Source organism: Dipodomys ordii, unplaced genomic scaffold (assembly GCF_000151885.1).
Source record: "Dipodomys ordii isolate 6190 unplaced genomic scaffold, Dord_2.0 Scaffold27, whole genome shotgun sequence".
NCBI lineage: Eukaryota > Metazoa > Chordata > Mammalia > Rodentia > Heteromyidae > Dipodomys > Dipodomys ordii.
Window position 1 is genome coordinate 1,265,832 of NW_012267243.1, and position 15,542 is coordinate 1,281,373.

Below are 15,542 nucleotides of genomic sequence, written 5' to 3' on the forward strand. Positions count from 1 at the left end.
GAGGTTCACGCTTTGAGGGCAAGCAAAACTATACATAGGAATGTGCAGATGAGCTTGGCTTATGTAGTGAGATCTTGTCTCAAAATTGAAATAGAAAGATATGAAATTTTGTTAAATTATTTTTCTGTGTCCCTGAAATGACCATATAGGGTTTGTTCATCATTCATTTTTATTTGTCAAGCCATTCTTATGTCCCGATGGCAAAACAGTTATTTTGTGAAGACTTTTTTTGTGAAGACTTTTTAAAATATTGATGAGTACCTCTTGTAAGTATTTTATGAAAAAATCATTTTTATTTATCGTGAATGTTAGACTGTCTTTGAATCTTTTTATGACCTTGTCTGATTTTCGTCTAAGGTGCTAATGTTGGCATTGTAGATAGAGTTTGGAGGAATTCTCTCATTTTAAGGTATTTTCAAGTGTGAAACAAATTGGTGTTTTATATTAACAGTGAAACTTTCAGATCTTGAGTTCTTCTTTGATGGGAGTTTATTTATTTTTGGTTCAGTATAATTATTCGGTATTTGTCTTTCTAAACTTTCCACTACTTCATGAAATGAGTTATCTGAGTTCATCAGTTGTTAGTTTCTAAATTCACATACGCATACACATACCCATGATAGACCTCCTGAGGACTGAGTTAATATTATTCTTAAGTTTATTAAGTCTTGGACTTTCAAACTACTTACAGCTTTGTACAGGTAAAAGTATTCACAACATTTCAATCCCATTGTCCACTCTTATTAACTGGATTTTCTTATCTGTGTTCTGAAAATGATGGTCTTTGACAAGTTACTCTTGGGTATACTGATGTCCCTGAATAGAGAAGATTAGTTCCCCAGGGTTTTGTCAGAGACTGTATGGGAATATGTATTTTTAATATAAAAGAGGACATAATTGACATCTTTATACAATGTAAGAATGGTTCTTTGTTTCTCTGAAGATATTTTCAAGCCTGTCTGTGTGGTACAATTTGTTTAAATTATTTTGGATACTTCCAAGTCTACTGACTTGGAGAAGGTAATAAAAACTTTGACATCTTCTCTCATGTAAGACCATGAAATATTCAAGAATAAGTACTTGTGGTTAGATTATAAATGCAATGTTAAAGTTTACTTTTTTATGCTCAATAGGAAATGTACTCATTACCTTACTCATGTAACTGTAACTTCTCTGTATTTTTACAATAATATTTATATAAGAAAAAAGAAAAAACTTTATTTTTTATAGCAATAATTTCAAGAAAGTCAGCTAAGTAAATAAAAGGTATTTCTTTAAAAGATGATAAAGAGCAAGAATCTGCGTCCTTTATTATGATGTTTGCATTAATTTCCAATGCCACCATAGTGATATGAGACATGGTAGTGGATTCATATCTGACAGATAAGAGTAATATAAATATGTGGTTAATATTTGTTTACATTGTCTCTATTAATTCCAAAATTAAAAAAAATTGATTCAAGTATTATAGTCATCCCTCACTATTATCATGGTTCACTTACTGGGCATCAATATATGGTGTTTTTTTTTAAATTGGTAAATAGTGATCCCTCAACTATTGCACAACTTATGTTCCAAAGACTCCTGCAATAGGTCACTATCTAATGCTAATACTTCATGGATTTTCACCTGTCAAAGTTGAACATCACTCCTGTGATAACTTGCAAAAAGATAAAAGAGGACCTTGATTTAAAAGCCACAAAGAGCATATAGAAGAAGTGATAGATGACCAATAGGCAGAAAAGTATTTATGCATGAAATATTGATTTAGATTGATATTGTTGGCATGCTTTTACTGACTTATGTTAGTTATTTTAGCATAGTGCAGACAATAGGTCAGTTTACAGTATACTTTGTAATTTCATATCTAAATAATTATTTTCAATACTTGTAAAATATATTTTATTTCTTTTTGCTTAAAATGTCAAATTCAGGGCAGGATACCTGAAAGCTACAAGGAGGGAGGTAGTCAATTGATCAAATATAAGGGAACCACAACATCCTTTTATTTAAAAGCAACCTGGGTTAATAAAACAAAAACGTACTTATCTTGTGATTATAACTTAAATATAATTTGTATATTTCGTCAGTCTTTAATGTGACTTTGTTTTAAGGCAACATCTCCTAAGTTTCTAATTAGTAAAAAAGTCAAATTAAAACAGTTTTCAAAGTTATAATTTGTTCATTCTAATAATAGATTGCATGAAGTAATACCAGTCTATTTGAATTATCTACTTAATTTACTAAGTTACATAAAAGAGACAAAAATTATTGGGGCATGGGGGTAAAGCTCAGAAGTGCTTTTATAGTGCTTGCAAATCCAGACATCCATCATCAGTGTAAGAAGTATAATTGATTTAGTGTTAAGATAAGAAAATGCCTCTTTTTAATGCTGTGCATCAACTTCCATAAATGTTATATATTTAAAAATTCAAATTCGTGAAAAAATTCAAAGTTATAGCATATTGAATTTCTCACTACTTCTTGACTGCATTTCTCACATTTATTTACATTCAGGTATGTTGTATTATGCATTTTTCTCCCAAAGTGAAAATATTACCATTTTCAATATTTTCCTTGTTCTTCTAGAAATCTCCATACCTGGAGTAGTTTGGGGATGATTGAAACAACTAACTGAAGTAGACTGTGTCATTACCCATCACAGAGACAATGAGAAATTATTTCAAAGTACATACAATATAAATTATGACTTTGGGGAACAAGTCTATTTTTAAGTTAGTCATTTGAAAATAAGTGGAAGACAAAAACTTGTCATTGACCAATCAGCTATGGTAGTAAATGAAATCAATTAGGCCTGTCAGAGAATTTAATTGTAGATATTTCCTAAGTGTTGCTGTTAGTTGCTGCAAAATTTGCAAATTTTTGTGTGTGTCCTGTTAAAATGTTATGAAGTAACAATGCTTGATAGGAAATGGACTCATTACCTTGCTCATGAAACTGTAACCCCTCTGTGCAGTATCTTTACAATAAAAAATATATTTTTTAAAAATGTTATAAAGGAAAGTAGCAGAAAGAAAAAAGGTATGGAACGCATCAGGAAGTCAAAGGCAACCATTTTTTTAGACAAAGGACATTAAAATTATCCCAGTAAAAATTTTGAGTAAAAACTAAAGACCAGAAAGTTCTGGATGAAAAATGAGATAACTGAACAGTGAAGGGATTGTTTATAATCTTGGATAATCTGCTAGAAACAGAAATGAAATCATAAAAGGGAGGTAGCCAAAGATGGGAATCAACAGTGCAAGATTCATAAAATGGGAAGGTTGAAAATAATTTTGTTGGAAATGGAAACATTTACTTATTGTCACAACACTTTTTTTAAAAGTAGATTGTTTATGTTCACAATGGTATTTACATATTAGAACAATATTTCCTAAATTACAATCATATTAAAATATAACATGGATTTTGGTATTAAAATGGTGATAGAAACTGATGACTATTGTCTCACTCAGGGAACAGTGGGTGATTTAACTACAAGATGGTCAAATATAAAACATACAAAGGAAAGAAAGAATTTGTTAAGTATAATGGAAATGAACATAGAAACGTTTTAGCCTTGAGTGTGAAATAATGGACTGGCAGATCAGTACAAGAATACAAATTTACATAACAAGAGTTATATAGGAAACAATGTACAAAATTGCAAAGTATAGCCCCCCAAAAGATTGAAAATGTCTTTAAATTATCATAAAAATATCTATTTCAAATATGTAACTTTAGGCTGTTCAAAAGTACATAGTAATTATTTACAGACTATTTTTTCATAATTGCTCTACTAATATTTGCTTCAACTAGACAATGGCAGGCTTTAGTGAATGCCTGTTTTCACTTTCCAGTAGTCTCTGTGGAACTGTTATTTTGAAAATCAAAATAGACACATTGCTATGAATATCTTAAAAATAGCAAACAAACCTGGGTGCCTGTGGCTCATGCCTGTAATCCTAGCTACTCAGGAGGCTGAGATCTAAGGATCGCAATTCAAAGCCAGTCCAGTCAGGAAAGTGTGCCAGACTCTTATCTCCAATAAAACACTAACAAAACCTGAAGTGGCACTGTGGCTCAAGTGTTAGAGTGCTAGCCTTGAGCTGAAGAGCTGAGGGACAACACCCAGGCCCAGAGTTCAAGCCCCACAACCTACAAAAAATAAAAATGGCAAGCAAAATATTACTCTAAAACCACACAATTACATTTCATAAAATGTTAAATGTTATAAAGATTTGGAAGCCTTTACATCAATACAGAACTTCTCTAGATTAACAATGAACAATGGTTTTCAGTGATTCACAAACCACATTCAGAGGATTGCACCTAGTTTGTGTTTCAATGTCTAACTTGAGTGTGTTGTCCATATTCTAATGAAATTAACTCTTGAAATTTATGTTCTTACATAGATTTTTCAATGTTACCTAAATCAATGCTCATTAATATAAATAATATACTATTGGATTGAATGGGAGGAAATGAGTGAGGGTCCTGTGGCCCCTGGAATACTGTATTCCCCAGAGAAGATGAGGAAATAAAAGACCCAATGGTGGCCCTTTTCTACATGGTGGGAGATAACATGTTTGCTTAAGTTAATTTCTAGGTATTTTATTTTTATTTTATTTTTTGTGGGGCTATTAGAAATGGAGTTGCTTTCCTGATTTCAGCCACGCTTTTCTCATTGTTGGCATACAGAAAAGCCATTGATTTTTGAGGGTTAATTTTATACCCTGCTATCTTGCCAAAGTTTTGAATCAGCTCGAGTAATTTGGGAGTGGAGTCCATGGGATTCTTTAAATACAAGATCATGTCATCTGCAAAGAGGGAGAGTTTTACTTCATCTCTCCCTATTTGGATCCCTTTTATGTTTGCATCTTTACTAACTTAATATTTCCTTCCTTTTATGTCCATCTTTCCTGAAAACCAGCATTATCAGTAGATGGCCAATTCCACCATGGTGACATATTTCCTCCTCATGAGCTTTGGTGAGGACTGGAAGCTCAGGCTCCTGCTCTCCATGTTGTTCCTGATGATGTACCTGGCCACCCTGTTGGGGAATCTCATCATCATCACTGTCACCACCATTGACCAGAACCTGAACACACCCATGTACTTCTTCCTCAGAAACCTCTCTATTTTGGACATGTGCTACATTTCTCTCACTGTCCCCAATGCCTGTGTCAACTCTCTCACTGGCAACAGGGTCATCTCTGTTGCTGGCTGTGCAACACAGATTTTTCTGGTCATTTATTGTGCTTATGTGGAAATTCTGTTTTTGACTATTATGGCTCAGGATCGCTATGTGGCCATTTGTCAGCCTCTCCATTACCCTGTCATCGTGAACCACAAGTTTTGTGTACAGACCACTCTGGCTTCAATACTCAGTGGTCTCATCTATGCTGCTGTACACACTGGCAACACATTACGGCTGTCCTTCTGTCAGTCCAACATAGTCCCTCAGTTCTTCTGTGATATCCCCTCTCTGCTGAGGCTGTCCTGCTCAGACACCTTCAGCAATAAGCTCTTGCTGCTTCTGTCTGTCTTGGTGGTTGGAGGTAGCTGTTTTGTCTTCATGGCTTTGTCATACATTCGAATCTTTTCTACTGTGTTCAAATTACCAACTAGAGAACAAGGAAAAGCCTTTTCTACCTGCACACCTCACATCCTTGTGGTAACTGTTTTCCTCAGTTCCATCTCCTGTGTCTACCTAAGGCCTTCGGTAGCCTCTGAAACACTCCAGGACATCATCCTTTCCATCTTCTATACTGTCATTCCACCATTCTCAAATCCCATTATCTACAGTCTTAGGAATAAGCAGGTAAAGGAATCTGTAAAGAAAGTGATATTGAGACAGTTACATTTAAGAAAATAGTGAAGATATATTTAAGCACATATAGAATCTCTCTCTAGATTTTCTAAACTATACAATCCAATAGCTAAGTGATCAGTAATAAAATAAAAATTTTATGTTTTGCATCAATATTTCTATCTAGCCTTCATAAAATGTGGAAGTAATTTTAGTAAGTATATTATTTAGTCCACAAATTGAGTCCAGATATTTTTCTGAGAATCTATTTAGATTAGTTATGTTTATTATTCAATTAATACCTTGGACAATTAGGAGTTTGAGGACATGTTTTATTGGGCCAAGCATATATGTGTCTATTCTTTTTGTTTTACATGAATAGTAGATATTTTATTTTTATTTATTTATTTATTTTTATTTTTATTGTGAAAATACCATACAGAGGGGTTACAATTACATGGGCAAGGCAATGAGTACATTTCTTATCAAGCATTGTAGCCTCCTCCTTTGTTTCCCTTTCCCATTCCTTCCCATCTCCCACCCCCTCCCACCCCAGCCAAAGTTGTAAAGTTCGGTTTTTCGACATAACGACTTGTATCTCATTGTTGCAATGGGTCCACATGTATCCTTATTTAAACAATTTGTTTTCTCCCTTCCCCTCCACAAAGTATACCAACATCAAATGTTATTTTTCTTTCTTGCGATTGTTTCTAACATATTTATAAGATGATCAATTTGTTGCTGTGTATGTCCCTCCCCCACGGTATAACCTCTGCTTTCACTGTATTTGATGTTGGTATAAGTCTATTATTTTGGGCAGGCTCACAAGAAAGGTAAACACAGTTTGTGCTCACATATATTAGACCACATGAATTTTTCCAAAGCAAACATAATTATCGATATTTCTTTCTTGCTTTTACTTTTTGAGGAAGAATTCACAGGGTGACAGAGGTTTTTGACTCAGCTCTTCTAAGCTATTCCTTTTTATAAAAGTTTCCCAATTAGTTTTGTACTACTAGTGGCTGAAACATCACTGAAATTCAGTTTTTCTGTCACCTAGATTTAAACATTTTACATTTTTTGTACCAGTACTGGGGCTTGAACTCATGACTTGGATACTGTCATTTATCTTTTTTGTTCAAAGCTCACTCTCTACCACTTGAACCATAACTCCACTTGCAGACTGTTACTGATTAATTTGAGAGAAGAGTTTCATGGGTTTTCCTGTCCAGGTTGACTTCAAACCATGATCCCCACATCTCAGGCTCCTGATTAGCTTTGTATTGTTCTTTGAATTAGCTATGTATAATGATTTTAAGAGAAGACATGAGCTTCCCAACAGCTCTTAAGAAGTAGCTATTTTGACAACAACATAAAGAAAAAGAGTTAGCATCACAGTGTAGAGTACATGTTTATCCATCTTCAAATCAGAATGAGAAAGACTCTGTGTCAAAATTACCAACAGAAATAGAGGGTTTTTTTCTATTAGATAAATTCCTAATGCTACACCTAACTTACTTACATGATATACCACAACCAACAATGGAATATGTAAATAGTTGTTCCCCTAAAAGTTACAATATTTTTCTATGCTATGATTCCATATGATTTGTAGGGCTTTGTTCTTCAGTCCAGACTATGTCTAATATTTTCAAATTATCAGGATATATATTTCATGGTATTAGAGCTCTTCTTCGATTTAGCATATTTGGTTTACTATAAAATAGGTAGACAACCTATAGGGTAGAGTGCAGAATTTAAAAATTAAAATTTGTATTTTTAAATCAATTTAGAAAGTTTGTTCCAATGAAAAAAAAAAGCATCTTTGGTTACACACTCATTGTTTAATAGATATTTTTATTCTTTCGAATTTTGGGCTATTGTTAACACTAATGCTACTAATATTTGTGTGCAGATGCCTCTCTACAGAAGTTTTTTTTGTGTCTTTTGCCTATAACTACAAAGCATATGATCAGGGATCTGGCCATTTCCCTTCCTTGCAATGTTCCAGAGTCAATGACTATAGTGGAGGAAAGATGCCTCAAGTTTATGAACGTTTAGAAGCAGATGCTTTCCTCTTTCAAATTGTCTATAACTTCAACTCTCTTTTTACTTTGTGGAAAACATCTCAATTACAAAATGACTCTGAATCTCGCCCTTCCCATCAGCTTTGTTCTTCTTGAAAGGAAACAGGAGCTTGATTTACCTCAAAATCTCATTTTTATCTGATCCTCATCAAAGGGTCTGCAAATTTAATTCACCGAAAAAATGCACTAACTCTCATAAACCTGAAATGGATATGTACTCTACACAAGCCTAAAAAGTAAGCAATCCTGTTTCTCTGTTTTTCATTTTAATGAGGAGAGCCATAGAATACTCAGAGGAAGAGAGAAGGCCTTGGGCAGTATTATAAGAAAGACTCATTGTTATAAAGAATAGAACATGGCTGTGAATGGTGTAGTGACTCATGAGAACAGCTTTAAAAGTAATGCTACAATGATACTCACTTGACAATACAATGGAACTATACAACTACTGATTGGGTGAATCCAACATGAGCTGAGTGATCTGTATGTTTCAAAAGAAAACTTCTTTTTCTTTTAACTCACAAAGATTGTTTTATTTGATAAAGCATTGGACATCTCACATATGTATATAGATAGGCATTTGATATTATAGAATGTGAAAGCATAATATTCAAAAATTTTAACGATACAATATACATGGAATATAAGTTGTCTGCTTCACTATTACAAGGCTGACTGTCAGGTGCATCTTGCTGCTACCATACAGTATCATGAAAGAATATTGGATCACCTAGCATTGTGCACAAAAAGATTAAAATTTGCAATTTGTAGTATAGTTTTATTTTCATAACATCAAAATGTCAATAATTTAAGTTGAACCATCATAAATCAGGAACTGTACATGGGATGTAAGAATACTAGAGCCCCTTTTTTACAAGGTAGCGGCTATGATTTGACTATGGTTTGTCTGTGGTTTATCCTTCTGAAATTCATTTTTTTAGGTTTTCTTTACTATCAATTTCTTTATTTTCATTGTTATTGTTGAGTTGATATATAGAGGGTTTACAGTTACATGAATCAGGTAATTAGTAATGAATAAAATTATTTTTGAACCACATCTCCTGTTCCATTGCTCTCTCCCAGTTTTTCCCTCCCATCTCCACTTACAAGATACATGGTTCAGTATTATATTAAGTGAAGTAAGCCAGACTCAAATAAAAGTAGGTAGCATGGTTTTCCTCATTTGTAAGAACTAGGCCATGTCTGTGAGATTATAAACAAGGGATCTCAATAACTAAATTGCTTATTGCATAGGACCACATATAAGGAAGCATATCAATATGAACTCCAAGATATGGAAATAAGAGGTTCTTATGTCCTCTAAGTAGTTTTTGTTTGTTTCTCTTAGTTTTCTGTACCTTGTGTCTTGTATATATAAGATTATTTGATCTGTGGAAGGGAAAGAGAATCACAGAAACAGCAGGACAAAAAATGAACTAATACGACATTGATACTTGAACATTGATATATGAACCTTACAACTTGGGGAGGAGGGGAGTAGGGACAAGTAAGTAGGAGAAGATGACAGATGGGGTAACTGTGTTTAAAAACAAATGTACTCATTACTTCTGTAACTAACCCCCCTGCTATTACCTTTTCAATAAAGATTATTGGGGAAAAAGGAAAACACATAAAACTTCTCAACAGGTGTTTAATTTCTGCAGTGAGATTAAATATATTCTGATATACTTTTCAGTTTTTGGTGAAAGAACTAGACAAAATTGATATGGATACAGAGAAATGGGGAAACTGATGATATATATTAAATATATGAAGGAGAGAGAGCTCCTTTGGGCTCATGAATGTACTTAGTCTTTGGATTCTAGCTACAGTGAGTAAACAGAGTGATGCTGTGTGATCTTTTTCCGCCTAGTCTCTTGAGACCTGTTAGCTCTGTGTCCTACTGTGTCATTTTCTGGTCTCCAAGAAGTCTGTTTTTAATAGTTATTTTTAATTTTACTCTTAATTCCCTAGTCCCTTTTTCAGAAAGGTTAAAAGGTTTGGATTCTTTATCTCCACAACATTGTATATTGAACAGAAGTTTACTAACTAATATGATCTTTTCTCTACGAGGTTCTATCTATATCTAGATTATTTGTTTGAATTTATTTTATATTTTTTATAATCCAATAATTGGCCTAGACATTGAGAAAGTTGACATTAGAAATGATCTTTAAAATAAAAAGCTTGTGAAAAGTGGAGAATTTTAAAAATAATTTCTAATGTCAACTATACTCCATGACCAACATGTGTAATAGTGAAGACATATAAGTTGGATTTCTGTAATAGTTGGGGAGAGTGTTAGATGTGCTCAAAGGTCTCCCAAATTTCAGCATCCAAGATTTGACATAAGACACAAGGAAAGCAAAAGCAGGAAAGGAAAAAAGATAGAGGAAAGGCAGAAAGAAGAAAGGTTGACCCATTGTAACAATGAGTTGTACACGACACTATGTTGAAAACGAACTTACTACTTCAGTAGGGTGGGGGTAGGTGGGAGAGTAGTTGTGGGAGGTGGAAGACAAGGGATGGTAGGGGAAAAACAAGGGAGGAAGCAACAATGCTCGATAGGAAATTACTCGTTACCTTGCTTATGTAACAGTAACCCCTCTGAACAATATTTTTACAATAAAAATGCAAAAAAGATAAAAAATTCCTTTACAAAAAGAAAAAAGCAAGCAAGGAAGGAAGGAAGGAAAAGAAAGAAAGAAAGAAAGGAAGGAAGGAAGGAAGGAAGGAAGGAAGGAAGGAAGGAAGGAAGAAGAAGAAAGAAAAGAAAAGAAAGAAAGAAAATAAAAAGATAAAACAAGATATTCCAAGAAGAAATAATAATATCAGTAATTTTTTTACATTTATAGATTGCTTTAGGAAGTTACAGGAGTGTCATGATCTGAGTATGAATCTCCTTTCTAAGTTCAAGTAGATATAGTACTGGCTGTATTTTTGTTTTTTTTTGGTCGGCTGTGGGGCTTGAACTCTGGGCCTGGGCGCTGTCCCTGAGTTCTTCAGCTCAAGGCGAGCGCTCTACCACTTGAGCTACAGCGCCACTTCCGGTTTTCTGGTGGTTTATTGGAGATAGGAGTCTCACGATCTCTCCTGACCGGGCTGGCTTTGAACCGCGATCCTCAGATCTCAGCCTCCTGAGTAGCTAGGATTACAGGCGTGAGCCACCAGTGCCCGGCTCTGTATTTTTTATAATAGAAAGAGCTTTGAGAAGTTACAGTTCCCATCAGGTTTGTTGTAAGAGGAACATTTCTGCATTGAGTGTAATTAGGATCTCAATTTCAAAAGTCAGTGAAGCTAATAGAGATGCATATTTCAAATGGAATTGAGGTTGCAGTGTAGAAAGCTGGAACAATAGAAAGAAATAAAATATTTCAGGATTGACTTTGTTAGCTGATAAATAAAGCAGGTACCTTAAGCGCCAAATTCTTAAGGAACAAATCAATTATTTTCTTTTTTCTTTCCTTTCCTTTCCTTTTCTTTTGTTTTTTCTTTCTTTCTGTCATGGTGCTTGAACTCTGTCCCTGAGCTCTTCTGCTCCAGTTTAGGGCTCTGCCACTTAAGCCACAGCACCATTTCCAGTTTTCTGGTAGTTAACTGGAGATCAGAGTCTCACGGACTTTCCTGCTTGGGCTGGCTTTGAACTGCAATCCTCAGATCTTAGCCTCCTGAGTAGCTAGGATTATAAGCGTGAGTCACCAGCACCCAGCAGGGACACATTCTTATATTAAGGTATCTCAATGTTTCTTTGCTTTGATTTTCACCTAAAATTTGTGAAATAAGCAAGTATATCCAGAGGCATTCTCATCACCTATAATCTTTAAATTAGTTCTTGATGATCTTGAGCTAAACTTGACCAAACTTTTGTCTATAATCTTTTTATTACAACCTTAAACTGTTGTTCAGGTATATATCTCTCACTTGAGGCATACTCAGGAATATGTCTACTCCTGTGTATTTTCCTATATAAATGTGAAAGCTTTCTAAATAAAATCCCCATTCCTAATTTGTTGAGGAGGGACATTGCTTGGACAATAACTCTTGTCCTCTACTCACCAGCTGCAGATAACATTTCTCCCCTCTTTTCTGTCATGGGTGTGATGGTTTTAGCTTTACCCTCACCAAAATGCAAACTCATTCTACTTGTTTATACTTAAAATGAAATCTTCCCATCATCTATTAATGATAGGTAAAGACATCATCTATTCAATGCCTACAATTACTTTCTATATAATACTGGAGTACAAGGAGAGTGCAGCAATAAACAGAGTACTCATCTTTCCCTATCTTAAGGTGTTTGTAGTAGGGCACAATAGGATGTGCAGGCATAAGGTTCCTATCGTAAGAGCTGAGATCTGTGCTACACTGACATAGGAGGCTAATTTCAAAGATTGATCATAAATGAATGCTAATCTACCTTATATATACATAAAAGGGCAGGTAACTTATAAAAGGACTCCAGTAGCAGTGAACTGGGACCTCAGCCTACTCTAGCATTGTATCACTTCAGCTCATCATAACTGAAACAATTCAGTTTATACATAAATTCATTTTCTGAAGTATTGTAGATTAGCAGTCCATCATAAGTTATTCTAGGGATACATATAGTTCACACCATTGTCACTTTTTTCTCTGCTCCCCAAATGCATGCCTTCATATACAAAATACATTTATCATATAAAAAATGCATCACACCATTTTTAGCATTTTAGTTGAATCCTCAGAGATTGCAATTTAATCAGGCTTCTTTCAAACATCACATTTGATAGGAAGACTAAGATGAAAGACTATTGAGAAGTCTGTTTCCCCGTGCCTACAGGAATCAGAGAAATGAAGAAGATACTGAGCTAGTAGATGATATAAACAAAAAGGCAGAAAGTAGCTAGGGTAATAAAAAATATTGACTTCTAAATGTATGAAAGAAATGAAAAAAAAACCCTTACTTGCTCATAAAGAGCCAGAACTTCCATAAAGATAGGCTCCATCCTTTAACCATCTTTTAAATGTATGAAAGAAATGAGAAAACCCTTACTTGTTCATAAAGAGCCAAGGCTTCCATAAAGATACATAGGTGCCATCCTTTAACCGTCTTCTAAATGTATGAAAGAAATGAGAAAATCCTTACTTACTCATAAAGAACCAGAACTTCCATAAAGATAGATAGACTCCATCCTTTAATCATCTTCTAAATGTATAAAAGAAATGAGAAAACCCTTACTTGCTCATAAAGAGCCAGATCTTCCATAAAGATAGATAGGTTCCATCCTTTAACCGTCTCAGCTGGAAACCTGGTTTTCATTTTTTAAATTATTTCTGTCCTCTTATGTTTCTCTTTCCAAAAACAGCTACCTGTGCAGGCCACATTATCAACAAAATAGCAACAGAGGGCTAAGCACAGGTTGTTAAGACTTGCATAGGGCATGAATGACTTTCTGACCACTATCCATGCTACACCTGTTAGGGCAAAATTGTCCACAAGGAAGCTCATCACTGGGGCAAAAGTTTCCAGTCCTAAGGCGTAGTCCTCAAGTACAGGACCACTCATCACCATGATACAAAACCTTGGATCCCAGAAAGCTCTCTTAGCTAAATAGGCTGATTAAAGCTCCTCCAACAACCAGCAATATACCAAACAGTAGGCGATGACGCATAAACTTCCCCAAAGCTAGTGTTATCCCCGAGAGCTGCTGACCTGCAAACCCAACACGCAGACACAAATATATCTGATTCCTGAGAAAACCTTTGGCTAATAGATTAAAGAATTATCACATGACTTCAGATCTGTGGGTACATGAAGCCACTTAGCATTTCCAGGGACCCAATTCCAACCAAGCAGGGGGAAAGAAAAAGAAAAAGTATGCAGAGAAGGTTCTGTCTAAAGCACAGAAATTGTGCCAGATTCTACTCTCCTCTCACTCTCCACTAGAGGGAAAAGTGTAAAGGGGAAAAGTCACAGCATGGATAAACCAGAGCAGCCTCTGAATTCTATAACCAGGGCATAGCCTGGCCTTCATGTGTGGCAGAGTGATTTCTTACCTCTCCCTCTGCTCTGAGACCAACCTTATACCAACCACTACTTGGCATACCTGGGATGTGCCCACTAAAATTGGCACAGCTTCACAAGACTTGCCTTGCCCTATTCCACCTGCTTATGCTCACACAGAACCATAACTGACCACTGAACATCACATCCAGACTCGACTAAATGAATCCAGGCTCCAGAGGAAATGTGTGACTAATCACTAAAGAAGATCTGTAGACAGAAAGCTGAAATCTAAAAGTACATTTTGCTGATAATGCCTACCCACATATACTCTTCGCATTCACATGTGATAAATGATTGCATTGTTTTCAAAAGGTTTTTTATAGCTCAGAAGAATGATGATAAAAATGCAACAGTAACACTCAAAGACAATATATTGGAAATGATCTGTACAACTAGGAGCAGGCATTGAGAGAGGAAGAAAGAAGGAGAAAAACAAGAGAAGGTGTAACAAGTTAGACAAGAAATGTAATCACTATTTTACTTATATGACTGTACCCCTGTGTATATTATTGTGACAATAAAATAAAATAAAATGTTTAATGAAAGGAAAACATATGTACAAAGATCTCAAATAAGTATAGACAACTAAGTGAGCTCAAAATATATATAACTAAACAGCATAATGAAAGAAGTAGATTAACAAACAACTGAATTAAATAAATAGTGCATTCGGATATAAATTAATCAATTTGAAACAAAGTTAAACTATAAAAAGAAATACTGTAGCAACAATTAAACTCTCTGAAAAGAAAACCTATATGGATAAAATATTACACAATCTGATTGAATGAACAGAAGACCTAAGTTAATAAAATCAGAAGTCAAAAGGGAAATACCACATTAATGAGCAATGAAATCCAGAAGATCATGAGGAACAATTCAAAAATTTACATTCAACCAAACTAGAAAATCTGAAAGAAATGTATATCTAGGTGTAGTTTGCCTACCAAAATTAAATCAAAAAGACATAAAACAGATATAACAAGCAATGGGCTTAAAGCAATTAGAATGTTCCACTAATAAATCAAACAAAGGCAGAGGAAAAAGGAAGTTAATAATCTTTGCTCACCAAGATGTTTTATGTGGGACATTTTATTTTATCTTCAGTCCTATGACTGGCATATCACCATGAGTATTCTTGGTTCCTAGATCCTAAGACTCAGGCTGAATATTGTCCTGTTAACTTTCTGGATCTACAGGGCTTATTTGCGTTTGTTTTGTGCAGGTATTAAGTCTTGAACTCAGTGCTCCAATTCTCACTCATATTTGTTTTTGCTGGACTGATGCTCTATCAATTGATCCACGCCTCTGTAAGCCACACCTGGACAAGTCATACCTTTATGAGTCATTCCTATGACCACTCCTTTATAAGCCATAACTTTGGTTCCTGGGTCTCCAGTTAGGAGGTGTAAGGTTATGGGACTTCTCAGGCTTCATAACCATGAGACATGCTTCAAAATAAATCTCCACATGGGAACTGGGGGGGGGCGGGGAGGACAAATGGGAAGGGATGGGAAGGGGAAACAAAGGAGGAGGCAACAATGCTTGATAAGAAATGTACTCATTACCTTGCCCATGTAATTGTAACCCCTCTGTA

The 15,542-nt window shown here is 34.9% G+C and overlaps 1 protein-coding gene across 1 annotated transcript; it reads left to right on the forward strand.

Annotated features, from left to right (window-relative positions):
* Nucleotides 1–1,334: 1,334 nt before the first annotated feature.
* Nucleotides 1,335–5,878, forward strand: LOC105985045 (olfactory receptor 14C36-like). Its single transcript, XM_013015458.1, has 2 exons — nucleotides 1,335–1,346; nucleotides 4,946–5,878. Exon 2 carries the CDS (start codon nucleotides 4,946–4,948, stop codon nucleotides 5,876–5,878), a length of 933 nt encoding a protein of 310 aa, XP_012870912.1. The 5' UTR covers nucleotides 1,335–1,346.
* The last annotated feature ends 9,664 nt before the right edge of the window (nucleotides 5,879–15,542 follow it).